Raw genomic sequence first — 15,865 nt, 5'->3', positions numbered from 1 at the left:
TCTGGGAGTCTACTGGTTTCCATCTGGTGTGCAGCTGTGTTGTTCTGAGCTGAACCCCCATTTCCAAAGGATGCACTGCCTGTGTGAGGATGATGGAGGATCTGATTACCTTTATACTGTGCACACATTCCTATACTCCTTACACCAACTGCCAGGCATTTCCTGCCCTCGCTCTTTCAGGAACCCTTCATGTAATTTTAGGTTATATTACTCCTGTGCTTGATTTCTGAGTGGTAATGGCAGTGAATTTGCACTGTGTAAATCATGAGCAGCATGAGCATACTTAATCCTGGATGTGGAGCAGTGAAGCAGATTAAATTACAATTAAAATCCTTTTAAAACATTTTAAAATATTTTWAAATGTTTTTTAAGCATGATTACAGCAGTACTCACATGCACTTAAATTCTTAGGTAAAATTCACCTTTAGAAAACTGCAGCTGTAACTCTTCCCAGGCTTTGTTTGGTACTTTTCTGCTAACTTTGAGCTCTAACACCTGTGCYAGCAGTGAGATTCAGGCTGAGAACACACTCCAGTGGGAGTCACCGTGTTAATCAGCCAGCACAGCTCTCCCAGGCCGAGCTGGGGACACCCAGTGGCTCCGGGGGCTGGAGGTGAGGACAAGGACACTCAGCCAGACCAGTGGATTGCACCTGTAGTGTTTGTGTGGTGTGGAGGATTCCCAGTGCACTGAGTCCCAAACAAAGCCCCTGGAAAAGCTTCTCGGAGTGGCTCTGCCTCCAGGCCAAGCTCAGGACGGGTGAGGTTGATCTCGAGCAGAGCTCAGCGCGTGTGGCAGCTCCTGAGCTGCTGTTGGGACAGGCACTGGGGGAGCCTCCTGGATACACTCCCCTGTTTGCAGCTCTGCAGGTCTGTGCTTACAGCTTTGGGCAGATACTGAGGTGTGTCTGAAAACGTGGTTGGAACAAGGCTGGGTTGGTGTTGGCTCTGGTGAGCTCAGGAAGACGATCTTGGTTTCCCYCAGCTAAAGATCTGGCTCCAGTTGYTCATCACATGACCAGGGCTGCAGAGTTATTGGTGCTGTGTTCCTCATACCCTTTTTTCAGACAGATGAGCTGTATCTCATGAAGCAGTGTCCCATATGGACATATGGATCCTTTTTGCACAAACTGCCTGTGGTATTTTGCAGCACAGCCAAAGTGGTGCAGGGAGTGCTTTCATGACAATGATTGCAATATGGAAGAAATTTTCTTTCCACCTACGGGCACTGCTGAGAACCAGCAAGGGATTTACTTGACTTTGATTCTCTCCTACTTCCTATTGTGTACTTTTCTTTGCAAGACTTTTAAACCAGCCAGTTCAGTGTATGAGATTAGTTCTCATCCTGGGGGAATGGGGGGAGTGGAAGGTCATAGTTCCCCTCTAAGAGTCTCTCTGCTCTGTGACAATTGGCAGAGCTGCAGGGCCCTACATAGTCCACATGCCTTGTCTGTTAGAATTTATTTCATTTTAAAGTCTCTGTGCATTGTCTAGACGTTTGGGAGTACACAATGTGACTGTGAGGTCTCTGCCAATGTTTTCTGCTCAAGCTGGATCCTTGTTACTGCATCTGGTTTTCAGCATTGCAAGGCCCATGGCTTGGGCGTGTGGATGTGTGTTATTTAGGTAACCTCATTCACGCTCTGGGCCATGAAGTGTTTTTGAGCTTTAAATGCTCTTTATTATGTCTTCTGTAATTATATCTCATTATGGGTAGATATTTATATCTAAGTTTTCAAGCTATGTACCTTGTTCTGAAGTGCTGTTCTATGTTCCCATGTTTCACATCTCCTGGATCCTGCAGGACTGCAGTGAGTGCTTTGCTTTTTATTTGCTTGCTGTAAGTCCAGGTTTAATTTGGTTGCTCTGCTTTAATCCAGAGCAATCTCCATGCACAGATCCATTCTTCTGGCACAGCCCAGTTTTCTCCTTTCTCATAAAGGCAATGGGAAGGTCCTGTTGGCTATTAGTACATGTTGATTATATCCTGGTGGGGTTTGTTTATTCTCGAAAATGGTTAGGAACAGGAAATTGTTAACTAATAGGAAACCATTTCAAAGCTCTCTTCCCTCAGAAAAGCTGTGAGAAGTTTACTCAGCTGAGGGCTGGACAKATGAGCTGATCTGGGGCCTTTCAGGTTCTGCTGCCTTGGAGTGCTGCTATCCACTGCCTTCACTCTGCTTCTTTCCAGCCTGGTTTGGAATGTTAGTTACAACCCACCTGTGACCCCTCAGGAGCCGGAGAACACAGCTACACAGGCAGTTCTGTGGGGATGGTCATGGTGTCAACCAAACACGTTCATGCCTAGTTTTTATTGCAGTGACAAGTGKCACTACAGGAGGATCTTGGGGTTTGAGAATGTTCTCATGTTTATTGTGTGTTCACCAGGTGGGTTTGGGTGAGTTCCAAAGAGAGTGACCGTGGCTCCACAGTGCAGGTACAGAGACCCTTGTCCTGCAGCACAAGGCCAGCCCTGGGCAGGTGCTGGGTATCTGCAGGTGCCACTCTCTGCCAGGTTGGGGACTGTCACACAGCATGGGAAGGGTCACAAGCTGCTGGTAGGGAGGAGTGGGAAGGAGTTTGCTGCACATGCTGCTGARGAGGTTTGTCATCTCATAAACTGATCATGTCAAGGCAGGAGGTTTTTTCCATAGAAGACATTTAAACAAAAAAGAATTTTAGGAGAATTGGGATCAGTGTGTCACTGCAAATGCCAGTGGGTGTCTGTGCACTGACACAGGTGAGCCTGACACATCTCAGGTAGGTGTGAATTCCCCACCCCAGTGTTTCCTGGGGACTCCCCCAGYGCTGGCACAGGCACAGGTACTGAAGGGGTGACAGCACTGGGCACTGGAGACCAGAGCCCCCAGCTTGCAGAGCAAACCCACACACTCCTTGTGCTCCTTGTGCAGTCTTCTTAGCACAGCTCACAAACTCTGATGGATTGTCACATTTGAACTTAGAACATCTTTTTCTTGTGTTTCTGCTCAGACATTGATGAGTGTGCAATAGGAACCCACAACTGTTCAGCTGCAGAGACTTGCTACAATATCCAGGGCAGCTTCCGCTGCCTGTCCTTCGAGTGCCCTTCCAACTACAGAAAGGTGTCTGACATGTGAGTATGGCCTTGGGGCAGCACCAGAGCCAGCCCATGGTGTCATGCAGGGCTTCAKCTGGGGGTGGCTTCAGGTGCCCAGAGCTCTGAGAAGCTGCTTTGGCACTTGGAGCTCACAGACCTTCCCCAATGGAGAGTTTGTGTCTTGTTATCCTTCCTTCTTCCAAGCCCTACAGCTCCTGCCTGCCCTCCAACTGCTGCTGGAACAGCAGAGATCAGAGCCTGCAGCTCTCCTTGGAGCTCAAGAATGGCTGTTCATAATTAAGTTTTAAAGTAAGATCTTTGGTGCTGTTTGTAYGAGAGCAGCAGCAGCCAGGCTGCTCAGGGCTCCACTTTTACAGAGGGTTTGGGGCTCCCTGTTTAATATTCACATTGCAGTTCCTCAGGGGGTGTTGAAGGGGAGCAGGACACTGAGCTTGCCTGGCTGCAGGGTTCTGGGAATGGCACACCCCCAGCTCCTTGGGAGCCCCAAAATCTCCCTTCCCATTTCCTGCCTCAGTGGCTGCCAGTGCCTTGGGAGCCCGTATTTCATTGCTTATGGCTTTAAACATGTTTTCTCTGCCTTATAGAACTGAGCAKCTTTGCCAGCTGAGGAGTTTGCTTCCCCTTGCGTGTTTTAGTTCCCTTTTCAAGGGGTCTGATGTTCTTGGAGCAGTGCCCCAGCCCTGTCAGTGACACACACCAGCCCCACCTCCTGGCTCGGTGCTGTTGCAGCGTGACTGGGGCTCGCTCTGCCTTTGGGAGCTTCCCCACAGAATTCCTCATGCCCCTGATCTCTGCACTGCTCTGACAGTGACACGTTTGTAGATGTTCCTGGGTGCTGCAGGAGCAGAACATGCAGCTGCTGGTCATACACCAAGCTTTGGGGTTTGGGACTGGTTTGTGCTGGTCCACACTGAGCTTTGGGCTTTGGGACTGGTTTGTGCTGGTCCACACTGAGCTTTGGGCTTTGGGATTGGTTTGTACTGGTCACACACGGAGCTTTGGGGCTTGGGTTTGTGCAATGCTCTGAGGTTTTTATGTTTCCCCTGCCTTCCTTGGCCACTAAAGGAGCCTCCCTTCTCTCTCCCCAGGAGGTGTGAGCGCATCAGCTGCTTCAATTACCTGGAGTGCCARAACACCCCGGTGCGCATCACCTACTACCAGCTCAACTTCCAGACCAACATCGTGGTGCCCGCCCACATCTTCCGCATCGGGCCCTCYCCTGCCTACGCCGGGGACAACATCGTGCTCACCATCACCAAGGGCAATGAGGAGGGCTTCTTCAGCACCCGCCGCCTCAACTCCTACACGGGCATTGTCTATCTGCAGCGCCAGGTCAAGGAGCCCAAAGACTTCCTGCTGGACGTTGAAATGAAACTCTGGCGGCAGGGAACCTACACTACTTTTCTTGCCAAAATTTATATTTTCATCACAGCTCACGCCTACTGAAGCCTGTGCTGACGTTGGATTTTATTGGTGCTATGCTCTTTACCTGTTCTACCAAAGCTTAATACTGTTGAACTGGCATTTCATGTATCTAGCCTTTATATTATTTTTCTATCGTTGCTTTAAACTTTTTTATCGGTTGTGTAAATTAAGTTAATTTTTATCTTTTTATGTTTTATTTTCTTATGCAATTCTGTACATCCTCATCTGCTGATGAAYGAGGGAAGGGTTAGAAAGGCAGTACATACCTTGTGATAAATGCTGGAACCTTTTCTTAGCAATTATTTTTAGGTGTAGTCACTTCTGCAGGGTATTGCACTGGAGAGGGAAGATGTTCACRTGGGAGTACTGGGAGAAAATGTTGAGAGATTTCTGTTTCTGACACAAAGCTGTGGTTTGGGTGGGCCAGTGGCCTCTGCTGTGTCCGAGGCCATCCGTGGACACTGATGGTGAACCCACCTCCTGCTCCCAGTTTATTTCCCTCCTTCCAACTTTCATAATATATATAAATGCCTTAAAATATATATAAATAAAAGAAAAGTCCACCAGTGAAAATGGATGAGTCTTGCTTTAGCAGGATTGCTCATGTGCTAAATGTTTGCAAGACCAAGSCCTTACCACAATGTTACACTTATGGTAAAAGCCCTCATTGCCATTTTTAGGAGTTGTCCTTAATGGCATTGGTGGTCCTTTGTTCCTCACTCTGTTACATATRTGTAGTTTTGATGCTTTATAATTCTTAAAGTAATGACCAAATGGAAATAATGAAATACCCATTACTGCTCTTTATTTTAAAGCTTGGGCGTGTCACTGAGCAATCACTTGCAATTTTAAATAGACAAAAAGCAGAGTTGCTTCTGTGCTTTAGGAAAATTCCTCCAGTTGTGTTGCTAAATGATGCAGAGAAAAAATGCCAGTGAAATTGGTATTTTGCCATTTAGAAAAGAGCACAACCAAAGTTTTGAGTTCAATTTCCCCTGGTTCTTTAGGAAACTGGATGAAGTCCAAAGTTGAAGGCCAGATCTGGCAAAGCATAATATAATCAAAGTATTTATTAGAAGCTAGAAATGAATATCAGAACTTCTTTGTGGCTGTTTTCTTTCCTTTTTTCCTTCCCAAAAAAGCTCCAGCGTTGCAATTTTCTGAGCTTCCTTTGTTCCAGCTRTAAGTATTCTGCAAAACGTTTTAAAGGAAAAACATACCTACAAGATACAGATATTTATTACACTACAGTTTAATAATCCTAGAATTCCAGCTTGGATGGGASCTCAAAGATCATCTGATCCAACTTTCTTAGCAAAATAATAACCTGTTCTCTTCTACAGTTGATCTTATTTTTATCGATGTGTGCACAGAAAGAAAGAAATGGATTAATTAAATCTTAGGGATTTTTATGTCATAATCAACAATTCTATTGTAAAAAAATTCATCTAAAAATCTTGTAAACATCCACTATAAGGTGAGAAGAAATGTTTTGTATTCACTATATCACCAGGACAGTCTCTACCACTTGAGTCGSTAATTCTTAATTATTTTAATTCTTAAAATACAGGGCAAATCTTTCTGTATCTGAGACCATAAAATCCCATTAGCAGGGAAAAATTATTTCTGTTCCCCAGCTATAAAACAAGAACTGTGTGGGAGTTTGCATACATCAAACTTCTCTTTGTTTTTTTCTATAAAAATCATTTAATAAGATCTTCCTCCATCCACCTTTAGTTTTCCAKGGTTAACAGTTTTATAAGCATGTASCAGRGAAGTGCCARCTGAGAAAWACATGTTGGTGCAATTTGTAATTCCATTGAATTCCTATATCACAGCTCCAGGCCTTCCAGATTCATTCTGTGCATGTCCAGTGGTGGAACATCTCTCCAAGTCCCAGTGGGGCACCAAAACCCGGAGTTTTCCATCAGCATTAGGGTTTGATTGAGCGTAAATGATACCCAGGCCTCAACAGWGCTTCTTGTCAGGAAGCAAATGGACAAGTAATTTTTTACCTGGAGACTTTTTGCTGACTAAARCCAGCCATAGTCAATCATATTAAGGATCTGGCAGTTTTGAACACCAGCTCTTCATTTTCTAGACAGGTAATTGATGAAGAAAGTTTTYGGAAAGGCTTTGCCTACTATTACAAGGAAAACGCTCCATTAGAAAAAAAAAAGTGTTTTCATCGGAGTCCTGTAGTCGTGAAGGGTTACAAAGGATGGCTTGGTGCATCTGGTCAGAGTAAGGGGAAGGATCACAGGTGGTAATTTCATGTTCTGTTCCAAAAAACCCAGAGGAGGGTTTTACCTCTTCCCATCCCCAAGAGTCCTCCCTGTCAGTCCAAGGGGAGCAGGAACAGCCAGCACTGCTCCCTTGGCTTTGTCTTGAGGCAGTGCCGTGGTTGAACTCACAGCTCATCCCCATAACCCCACCCAAGGGGGGCTCTGCTCTCATTTGATGTCAATGGCCTTGAACTGGAATTTCAGTCTTCCCCAAACTGGTGCAGCTCCCAAAGGCCCAGGCCCCATCTCCAGGAATGTTCCTTCCCCTTTATTTGGCTGGGTAACCTGGACAGACCAGGTGTGTGTCCAGTGCAGAGTTCAGGCCTGGGCTGTGCTTTCATGGCCTCTCCTCATGCCTTCCTTAAATCAGCAATAGCTTCCCTGAATTGCCTCTTGAACAGCCATACTTTCCCCATACTTCTCTTCCTTTTTTTTCCCCCCTATTTTTTTTTTCTATTTAAAAAATAATAATAAAAAACCTTTATTTTTCCTTTTCCATTTCTAACAGGTGGGTTGGGTAGTCATCTTTTATTCCCTCTGTTCCTTTGTGGCCACCCCACCCCTTGCCTGTATGACGTGAATTAAGAGCAGCTACACAAGAACTGTRTGAGCTGATAAACTCATGAGGAAGACAACAGCTGCAAACCTAATAAAGAATTATAGCTGACTTGGGGCATCTGTTGTGTAAGTGTAAAAAACTCAGATTATTGCTCTGCTTCCCAGCATGGAAATGTCCCTGCTGTGACCTGCCTGAGCAAGGTCCTGCTTGGCCAGGCTGCTGCTCCTGCCTCGATGGGATCTGACCTCTCTGCACTCTGCTCTTGTATTCCTTGGGAGATCAGTGATCCCAGAGACTGAGCAAGACCAAATCAATCATTGGAAAGAAGAAGAAATGTTACTCTGGGTTTGCTGGAAATTGGAATAGGTCTATTCCACAGGGAAACACCAGGTTTTCTTTTGGCTGGAATGTACATAACAGAATTGAAAGAGCAGCACACGAGTGAGAGGGATGTTTTTGCCTCATATTTTAAATTGTTCTCTTTCTGGAGCAGGGAGGAAGCAGTTTACAATCTCTGTGTGTAAATACATGTTTGTGGGTCACTGCAGGTGCTGGCCAGCTTGTGCCAGCATTCCTGTGGAGCCTGATGCAGGGAAAGGCATAGGATTACTCAGYTTGGCCCTTGCTCCTTCTCCCCAGAGCAGGGGAGGGAGCTGTTAATGGGCCCCAATTCTTACATTTCCTCCAAGATACCCCAAACAAACCTTCACTCACTGATATTTCTCTGTATCAGTGATTCAGTCAGTTATGTAAATTATATCATATTCAGGACAGAAGTGGATTTCAGACAGATTTTAGGATTAAAAGCTCCAATATGCTACAGTAACTCATTAACAGCAGAGCGTTRGAGCCTCTGCAGAAATCCCCAGTGCCTCTGTGAGCCCAGGGCAGCTYGGAGGGTGAGGAAAGAGCTGAGCTCCCTCCAGCCCTGTCCTGTGGGGCAGCTCCTGTCACACAGAGCCCCTAAGGCAGAGGGAGCCCAGGGGGTTCCTGCCATGGGGGCACACACACATTGCTCTTCTGGGTCCCGGGTCCTACTGGGTACTTCTGGGTCCTGCAGACCTGCTCAGACCTAGATACATGTGKTGTTCCCATTCATTTGCCTTTTTTTGTCTTTCCATTACTCCCACCCGTGCCAGGAGGAGGAGGAGAAGGTTCAAGCCCTGGAGAATTAGGACTCTGGAGTAAAAATAGCTTCGAGGTTAAATAAAAAGTATCTTCACACWTTCTGTGTTCTCTGCACCACGGAGAAGTTCATTTTGAAGTGGCTACTGAAAAACAAGATTTAATTAAACGTAGTTTCAATGGTATGAAGCTGAAGTCACAAACTTGAGTAGTTTGTTTTCTAAAGCAAATTTTTTTCTCTCGCATGTTCTCTGCAAGGAGCAGTCAGTGTGTGGGACTGTTCCAGAGCTTTGGATTCCTTTAGATAAAACTCTCCCTTCCAGGACTCCTGCCTGCTGTCCYTTGGCACTAGCCCATGGGCCAGCTCGGTGTCACTCCTGGTCCTGAGCCTGCTCCATGGGCACAGGAAGGGTCTTTGCATCCCCATTCCAGTGCTGAGGCTGCTTTGGCCTGGGTCACCTTTTCAGGAACAGTGGCATTGCCTTCCCATGAGCTGAGGCTCCTGTTGTGGTGGTGGTAAAAACGACATCTGCAGTGAATTTTCCTTTTTTAGCTGGGGCTGGAGAGGAAGGCGATGCCGTGGTGGTGCCCTGCATGCTGTGACGGGAGGGGTGGGATGAGAGCCTTTGCACATTGTGAATTCCTGTGCGGCAGCCAAGAGTTGTGTTCACTGCAGAAATGCACAGCAGGAGGTTTTAACCACTGGGAAAGTGGGATGGAGCTGTGGAAATGGGATGGAGGGGCTGAACTGGGGGTGCTGGGGCTGGGGACGCTGCTGCTGCTGCTGCTGCAAAAAGGGTCTGATCCCACAGAGGCCAACCCCATGGGACAGAAACCCCATGGGACAGAAACCCCATGGGACAGAAACCTCAGGCTCACTTGGGTGAGGGACTGGTCTCAGGTGAAATGCCCTGAGCTTACAGTTGAGCCAGGGTCAGCTCAGTGAACGCAGAACGTGTGAGAGGGGAAATTAAATTAGTTGTGTGCAGGGTTSAGGAGATTTGGGTCATTGCTGATAGCCTGTAACTCGAGCATTCAATCACATGAAGAAATGCTGAGTTTCTGAAGAAGAGCACTGATTATGGAAAGGGCCAGTTGAAGGAGTCAGAGTTTGTCCCAACAGAACGAGTGGGGAATGCCTCCTTTCTGAGGAATGGCAGAGGGGGAAGATGTAAAATCTAATTTTATTTAGAAATAAAAATCCAGTGTGCACAATACTAAACTCTCCTCTGTGCCACCGTTACTGGAAAGGAGTTGTGAAACATATCAGCAACACCAGCTGGTCCAGTGTAAGGAAAATAAATCCCAAGTGCCTGGAGGGAATGGGAGGGAGGGGATGCCTTTCTCTCTGATGATGAAGGCTCCTTCCAGCAGCATAGACCCCACTGGGCTGCACTCCAGAGAGGGTTTTGGCTTGCTCTGATTGCGGAATTGGTTGCAGCCAGATGCACCATGGAACAGGACAGCTCCTCCCCAGCACTGATAGCCAGGAGCAAAATGGATGCAGAATATTTTCAATATGGGAAAAAAACCTGATGATTTTCCATGATGATTACTTGAGGTGGAGCACTGCCATTCCTGGAGTCTGAGTAAACCATGGACACCAGACACGGACTGAGGGACACTGAGTTATCTTCTGGAGGGAGCACACCATGGTGGAAGGGTGGCCTTTGGTGGGGATGAGGAAGGAAAGCTGTGACAACAGATAAAATCACAGCAGAGAGCAGCCCTGGGTGTGGCTGGGAGTCTAAAGTGGCCATGTCCCTCACCCAGCTGTGCCTGCAGTGTCACATGGACACATTCATGGGACCTGGAACATGGAGGAGGTGCCACTGTCCTCCTCGTGTTGGGATGGAACAGCCCAGCTCCCAAACTCATTTTGGGGTGAATGAGGATGCACTGCCTGTGCTGGCACTGTGAATTTATCTTGTAGCTAAGCTGGAGCAGCTTGTACCACAGCAGTTGCTGCAGCCACCAAAATGTAAAATTATAATTTTGTTTCATGGACACCCTCACAGTAGTTCTGTAAGTGCAATTTCAGGTACTTTTAGCTGTTACAGAAGTCTCTTACAGCAAATCCTCCACTTTGGAGAAATAGCTTTTACATTGACCAGGAATGTCCCAGAGTTTCAGGGTGACTGATGTAAAGTGTAATTGTGGACTAATGACACAACACAGGGCAGAAGTGCTTGGATGTCAGTGTAATCACCAGGGACGTGCCCTAATAACCAAACTGCATTGCAGGGACTTGTCTAACACCGATTTAGGGCACACACACAATTTTATATCAGGTTTTGTAAAGCTYAACCCAGCATTAATGGCCTTGAGGGTGCTGTGGTGGTGAGCAGAGCAAACCACAGCCCTGTCCTGACTCGTATCTGGTTGTCATTGGGGCTGGTGGGCACCACTGTGGAGTGCAGTCACAGAATTTAGGGATTCCTAGAGTCAGCAGAACACTGTGTTTGCAGATCAGGGGAGTTTGTGACAGGAGATGGAGATATTTGTGAGCTTTTCCAGTGCTACAGCCTGTCCTGTGCTTTCCTGTGTATTGGACAAAGCTGCTCTGGACTGCGAGTCACCAGCAGGAGTCTGCACTCTACACTAAACCACAGCTACCGATGCAGTAATCCCATTAACTGCGAAGCCTTGAGTACCTGACTGGGATTTGGGAGAGCTGGAGCCTGTTCTGGGCTCTGTGCAAGCAGAGAGCTGGCTGAGGGCAGAGCAGTTGTGATGCCCATGGTTACAGCCTCTACCTGTCCTTGCATAAAAGCTGTAAAATAAACCCTCTGCTTCCCCCTGTGACAGCRCTTGGGGTGGTTGGTTCTACATGAGAGGCTGAGTAAATTCCACTGGTGTTGGTTCCCTTCACCCAAGCATTTCCCCAGTAGACACCAGAGATAGTGGTAGGAGGGTTGAGGCTGAGTTTGCTCTCAGTGCCACAAACCTGCGGCTGTGCTGGGCTGTGCTGGGCTGTGCTGGGTGCCACCCGCATCTCCTGCTCACTCAGAGAGCACCACAAACCAACAAGCAATAACAAACCAAACTTTATGACTTTGAAAATAATGATTTCCTCAGGAAAAGACTTCATATTCTCAATAAATGTTTTCCCAGCAGCTGTTGATGTGGATGGGCTGGGTGAGGCACAGCTTTAATCATAACTTAATTTTCCTCTGGGGAGAGAACAAAGACACAAATGACATGTGCTGGTATCGTGACCTGAATCACATCTGGAAGGTGCTGACAAAGATAATGATGAAGGTCACTTAAAAACATGATTTCTCCTTGTGGGTACCTGTACTGTTGCTCAAACACATATGTTTGTACTTGTAAAAGAAGTGATCAGAGGAGGGTGAAGGCAGGACACTCGAAGCCAACAGGTAGAGTTAGAGCTGTCAGAATACAGGGGGAGGCTCCCCAGCCTCTACCCTTGCACCCTGTGGAGGTGGGTAGGAGCAGTTCGGGTGTTGGTGTAGAACTGTGGGAGGTTTTCTTTGTGTGTCTAGTGTTTGGATTTGTGAGTGCCCCAAGAGGGAGGCAGCAAGTGTTCACAGCTCTGCCAAGGGTGTGTTGAGCAGACAATCAGTACCTCACTTGGGTGGTCCAAATCCCTTGGCAGGTGGTGTAGAGCTGTTTTTTTACATGCAATATTGACCGTCTCAGGACTCTGACAGCCCTGACCAACCTCTCTTCCCAACTTTCCCATCCTTGGAAATCCCTGGAGTTCACTCACAGTCTGGTAACTTTGGTACCTTTAACCCCCAGCAATCTCCATCTCTCTCTCAGGAATTGCAGCCTTTCCTTTCTGCAGCTGCCTCCTGTGGGTTCTGTTGCTTTTACCCCACTGCCAGGAGATTTTGCTTTCATTACTTCTCTCCCTTTYCAAAGGGCACAGATCAGAAAAAGAAACATCCTCCTTTTTTCTTGATGCCTGGATGCCTGCCCCAGTGTGAGGAGCTTCCTGCTCCGCTGACAGTGCCTCTGAGCTGCCAGCCCAGATCCTGAGCAATAATATTATTCTAAACTATATCACAGCTCTAAACTGTGCAGCGTTGCAGGTTTGCTCTCTGTACCTTCGGGACTTCAGAGTGTGTTGTTGAATGAGTGCCCTGGGAAATCACTAATAAAGGATGATTTATATTTCCCCAAATTCCACTCTTTGTTTTTATTTTTTTAAAGGCATTATGCTTTTTTTCTTCTTTGGGGTGTTTTTATAGAAATGTAGAGATTAATGTTAAATATTTTCTCCCATGTTTTTGTTTTTGAGAGGGTGTTGGAGTTTTCAGTTTGTGTCCTGAAGCATCATCTCCACTGGAGGGAACAGTGTGGGGCAGGCTGGGGGCACTGCTGGGGGGTGTCTGACCTGACCCATGGCTGCTCTTGGTGTGGTTCAGTCACTTTGGGGCCCATTGTTATTGCACACCTGCTTGGGTTTATTCTGGAGTTTTTGGTGGTGCTGTAGCTGACTGTCTGGAACAGTGGAGATATTTGTGGAAATGCACAAAAAGCAGAGAAAWGGCGGGGGATTTCTTCTCTTTCATCTGCTGGCACTGGAAGACTTTGAAGGACGGAGTACCAGACCAGTGGTTACCTGCATACACCATTTCCCCCAACCTGTCAGTGATGTATTTATTCCACCTCCCATGACAATAACTCATTTATTTTGTAGGTTGTTACACTCCCCTGTCCAGGCAGGACAAGCCATTCCCAACTGGAAATCCCAGTGGTTCATTGTCTCTGTTGTATACTGCAGCCTTCTCTTCACAATCAATAATGCACAGATTTGCAGGCTCATTTTCTTTCAACACTGATCTAATTAGTTAATAATAGTCCCTCCGTTACCTCCTCCTTCTTGTTTTCCCCTCATTTCTCATCTTAGCCACTGAAGAAATATTTCTTCTGTTCTCATGAAAGGAATGCGTTTACACTTGCCACAGCAGTTCAAAGATACCACGGATATATTTTCCTTATGCTGGTAATTGCTTTTCTTGGTCATTAGTTGATCAAAGTGGAGGAAAAAGAGCGGGGGCAGTCAGACTAAATAATAGATGTTTGGAGTGGAACTGGGACCGGAGCTTTCTTGGGGATTTTGTTTTCAAAGTGCTGAATTATTGAGTCTGTGCACAGGGGTGTCTCCCTGCATGGTGTGCAGTGACTGTGAGGTACTGGGGTACTTTCTCCATGGTGTAAATCATCAGGTACCAGCTGCTCCACCTTGTTGTTCCCACACAGGTTTGTCTCACAAGCAAACTGAGAAAACTGAGGAAAGCTTTCTTTTTTTGGTTTCTTTTTTTTTTTTTAAACTTTTTACCTGTCCTGCAAAACATGCAGGTGGTTAGAAAAACAGGGGAAAACTCTTGAGTTTGGTGCTTGGGTTTTATGCCTGATATTTTGTTTGGATTTTTCTTTTAGAAAGGTAGAAGTTAAGATCATTCTTCCATGCTTTCTGGCACTGTTCTTGTTTGGAAAGCTTTTGTGGAATGTGAAACTGAAACTTTGGATTAGCATAAACATTTTAAGGTCTTTCATCAGGTCTGTTGCACTTACTCTCAATGCATTTCATCATCGTGGCTCTCTAATAAGATTTGGCTGGTGCTGGCGAGACAGACAGTCAGAAGTTCACTCTTGCTTCATTTGGGTTTTTCGTGGGTGTTTTCCCCCTGCCTCTGTCCGGCTCTGTGAGCTTTGGCGGATTTGCTTGGCTCCAAGAGTGCCGAGACAAACCAGTTTCTAGATTCCTCCTTATTTGGAACAAGTGCCCTTATCACTGCTGCCAAGAATATCCTGGGCTGASTGGCAAAGGGCCAGGAGCTCGCTGCATTGGCTTGGAGGGCTGGAATTCCCAGAGAAAACTGGGGCTGGACAATCAGTGCCACAGGAGGGAAGGTGTTGGACAGCCCGTGGGCAGCACAGACTCCTTGTCATCCCACGAACAGCATCTTCACAGAAGTGCTGGTGTCTTTGGTGTCTTTGGTAATCCTCACTTTATAATTGGATGCTGAGATGAAAGATAACTTTTTATCTTAAACAAAGCTTGGTTGTTTTTTCTTGGGTTTTTTTTTTTGTTTTGTTTTTTTGTTTTTGTTTTTTTTTTTTGTTTTGTTTTTTTTGTGGAAGCCTCCCTGCTTAGTGGCATTTAATCATCTCAGGATCCACAGTACAAGTAAAAACTCCCCAGAAATGTTGGAGGTGCTATGATTTGTTTTTTATTACTTGGAATAATGTTCTGGAATATACTAAAGAAGGATTTTTATTAGCTTCCTGGGGAAATTACTACTGCCCTGCATTCTTGTATTGGAAACRACAAACAACTGCTTGACTTGGAACAAAAGGGGGAAAGTGTCTGAAAGTGCTCGTATGTGTTTGTTGGAAGAGAAGGTGGCATTAAATGGTCTTAATGATTCAAGATGGCTCTTTCTTTTCCTTTGAGTATGGAGGAAGATTTTTTTAAAGACCTGACTCGGTTTCAGTTGGGTTTTGTATGTCTGTGACCTGCTTTTGTATGTATGAACAACAGTATTCCCTGTGGATTTCCTGGGAAAGCACAGGGCAAAATCTGATGTTACTGCTGCCATCAGCAAACTCATGACAGAGATGGAAGCAATGCAGCATTTCTCCTTTAAAAAGGGGAAAAGCAGGAACACCTGGGAGCAGGTTGGATTTCTGAGCACTCTTGGTCTGGACTTTCCTCGGTRTGTGGAAGGATGGCAGGGGAAGAAGAATTGCTCACTGGGATTATTCACCTGCTCATTATCAGTTTGCCAGAGAGGACCACCATGAATGCAGRAACCACAAAAAAGGGGAATCAAAGAGGAGGGGGAATGGAGGGGAGGGTCACACATGGAAAAAATAGGTTTCTTTTAAAGGCAGTTGGTAAAAGCAACAACTGAATGAGCTGCTGCRATCCCAGCCATGCTGGCAGGCATAATAAATGTTTAAAACTGGCCTTAACAGTGCAAAATTTTAAGGACTCTGTACCAATAAACGGAATGGTTCCTAATGTACTTTTAATTAGTACCCGTCTGGGAAGTAGCACACCTCCAGGCATTTCCACTGCTTCTGCTGTGCCCACATTTTCCAGACACAGCAGGAGAAATGCTCATCCCACAGCAGAGATGAGCTGTTCGTCACGCGGTGCCACCGGCTTGGCAGGCGCGGCCATCACGGGACAGACGTGGCTCTGGGGGCCTCCCTGGGAAGGGCTGAAAAGCACCATTTCAGCAGCTCAGGGCCTGGAATCACATCCTGGAATCCATCATGCTCCAGGCCAGGGGATGCAGTTCAAACCTGGGCTCTTGGCAAGACGAGTCCATAGACTCATGTGAAGTCATGGCAGTGCGGCCGCTCCGTGTGTGTGAGCATCGCTGGCACG

At 46.5% G+C, this 15,865-nt stretch overlaps 1 protein-coding gene across 1 annotated transcript in view; it reads left to right on the top strand.

Moving 5' to 3' along the window:
- FBLN2 (fibulin 2) overlaps positions 1-5,898 on the top strand; it is a 103,088-nt gene extending 97,190 nt beyond the window's left edge. The window contains exons 16-17 of the mRNA XM_057383146.1: positions 2,991-3,114; positions 4,188-5,898. Of these exons, the coding sequence (XP_057239129.1) occupies positions 2,991-3,114; positions 4,188-4,545 (482 nt within the window). The 3' untranslated portion in view covers positions 4,546-5,898. The remainder of the gene's footprint in view (positions 1-2,990; positions 3,115-4,187) is intronic.
- Positions 5,899-15,865: the final 9,967 nt, after the last annotated feature.

Source organism: Malurus melanocephalus, unplaced genomic scaffold, assembly GCF_030028575.1.
Source record: "Malurus melanocephalus ecotype Western Australia unplaced genomic scaffold, MMel_1.1 scaffold_609, whole genome shotgun sequence".
Classification (NCBI taxonomy): Eukaryota; Metazoa; Chordata; class Aves; order Passeriformes; family Maluridae; genus Malurus; species Malurus melanocephalus.
This window is presented reverse-complemented; position numbering and strand designations above follow the sequence as displayed.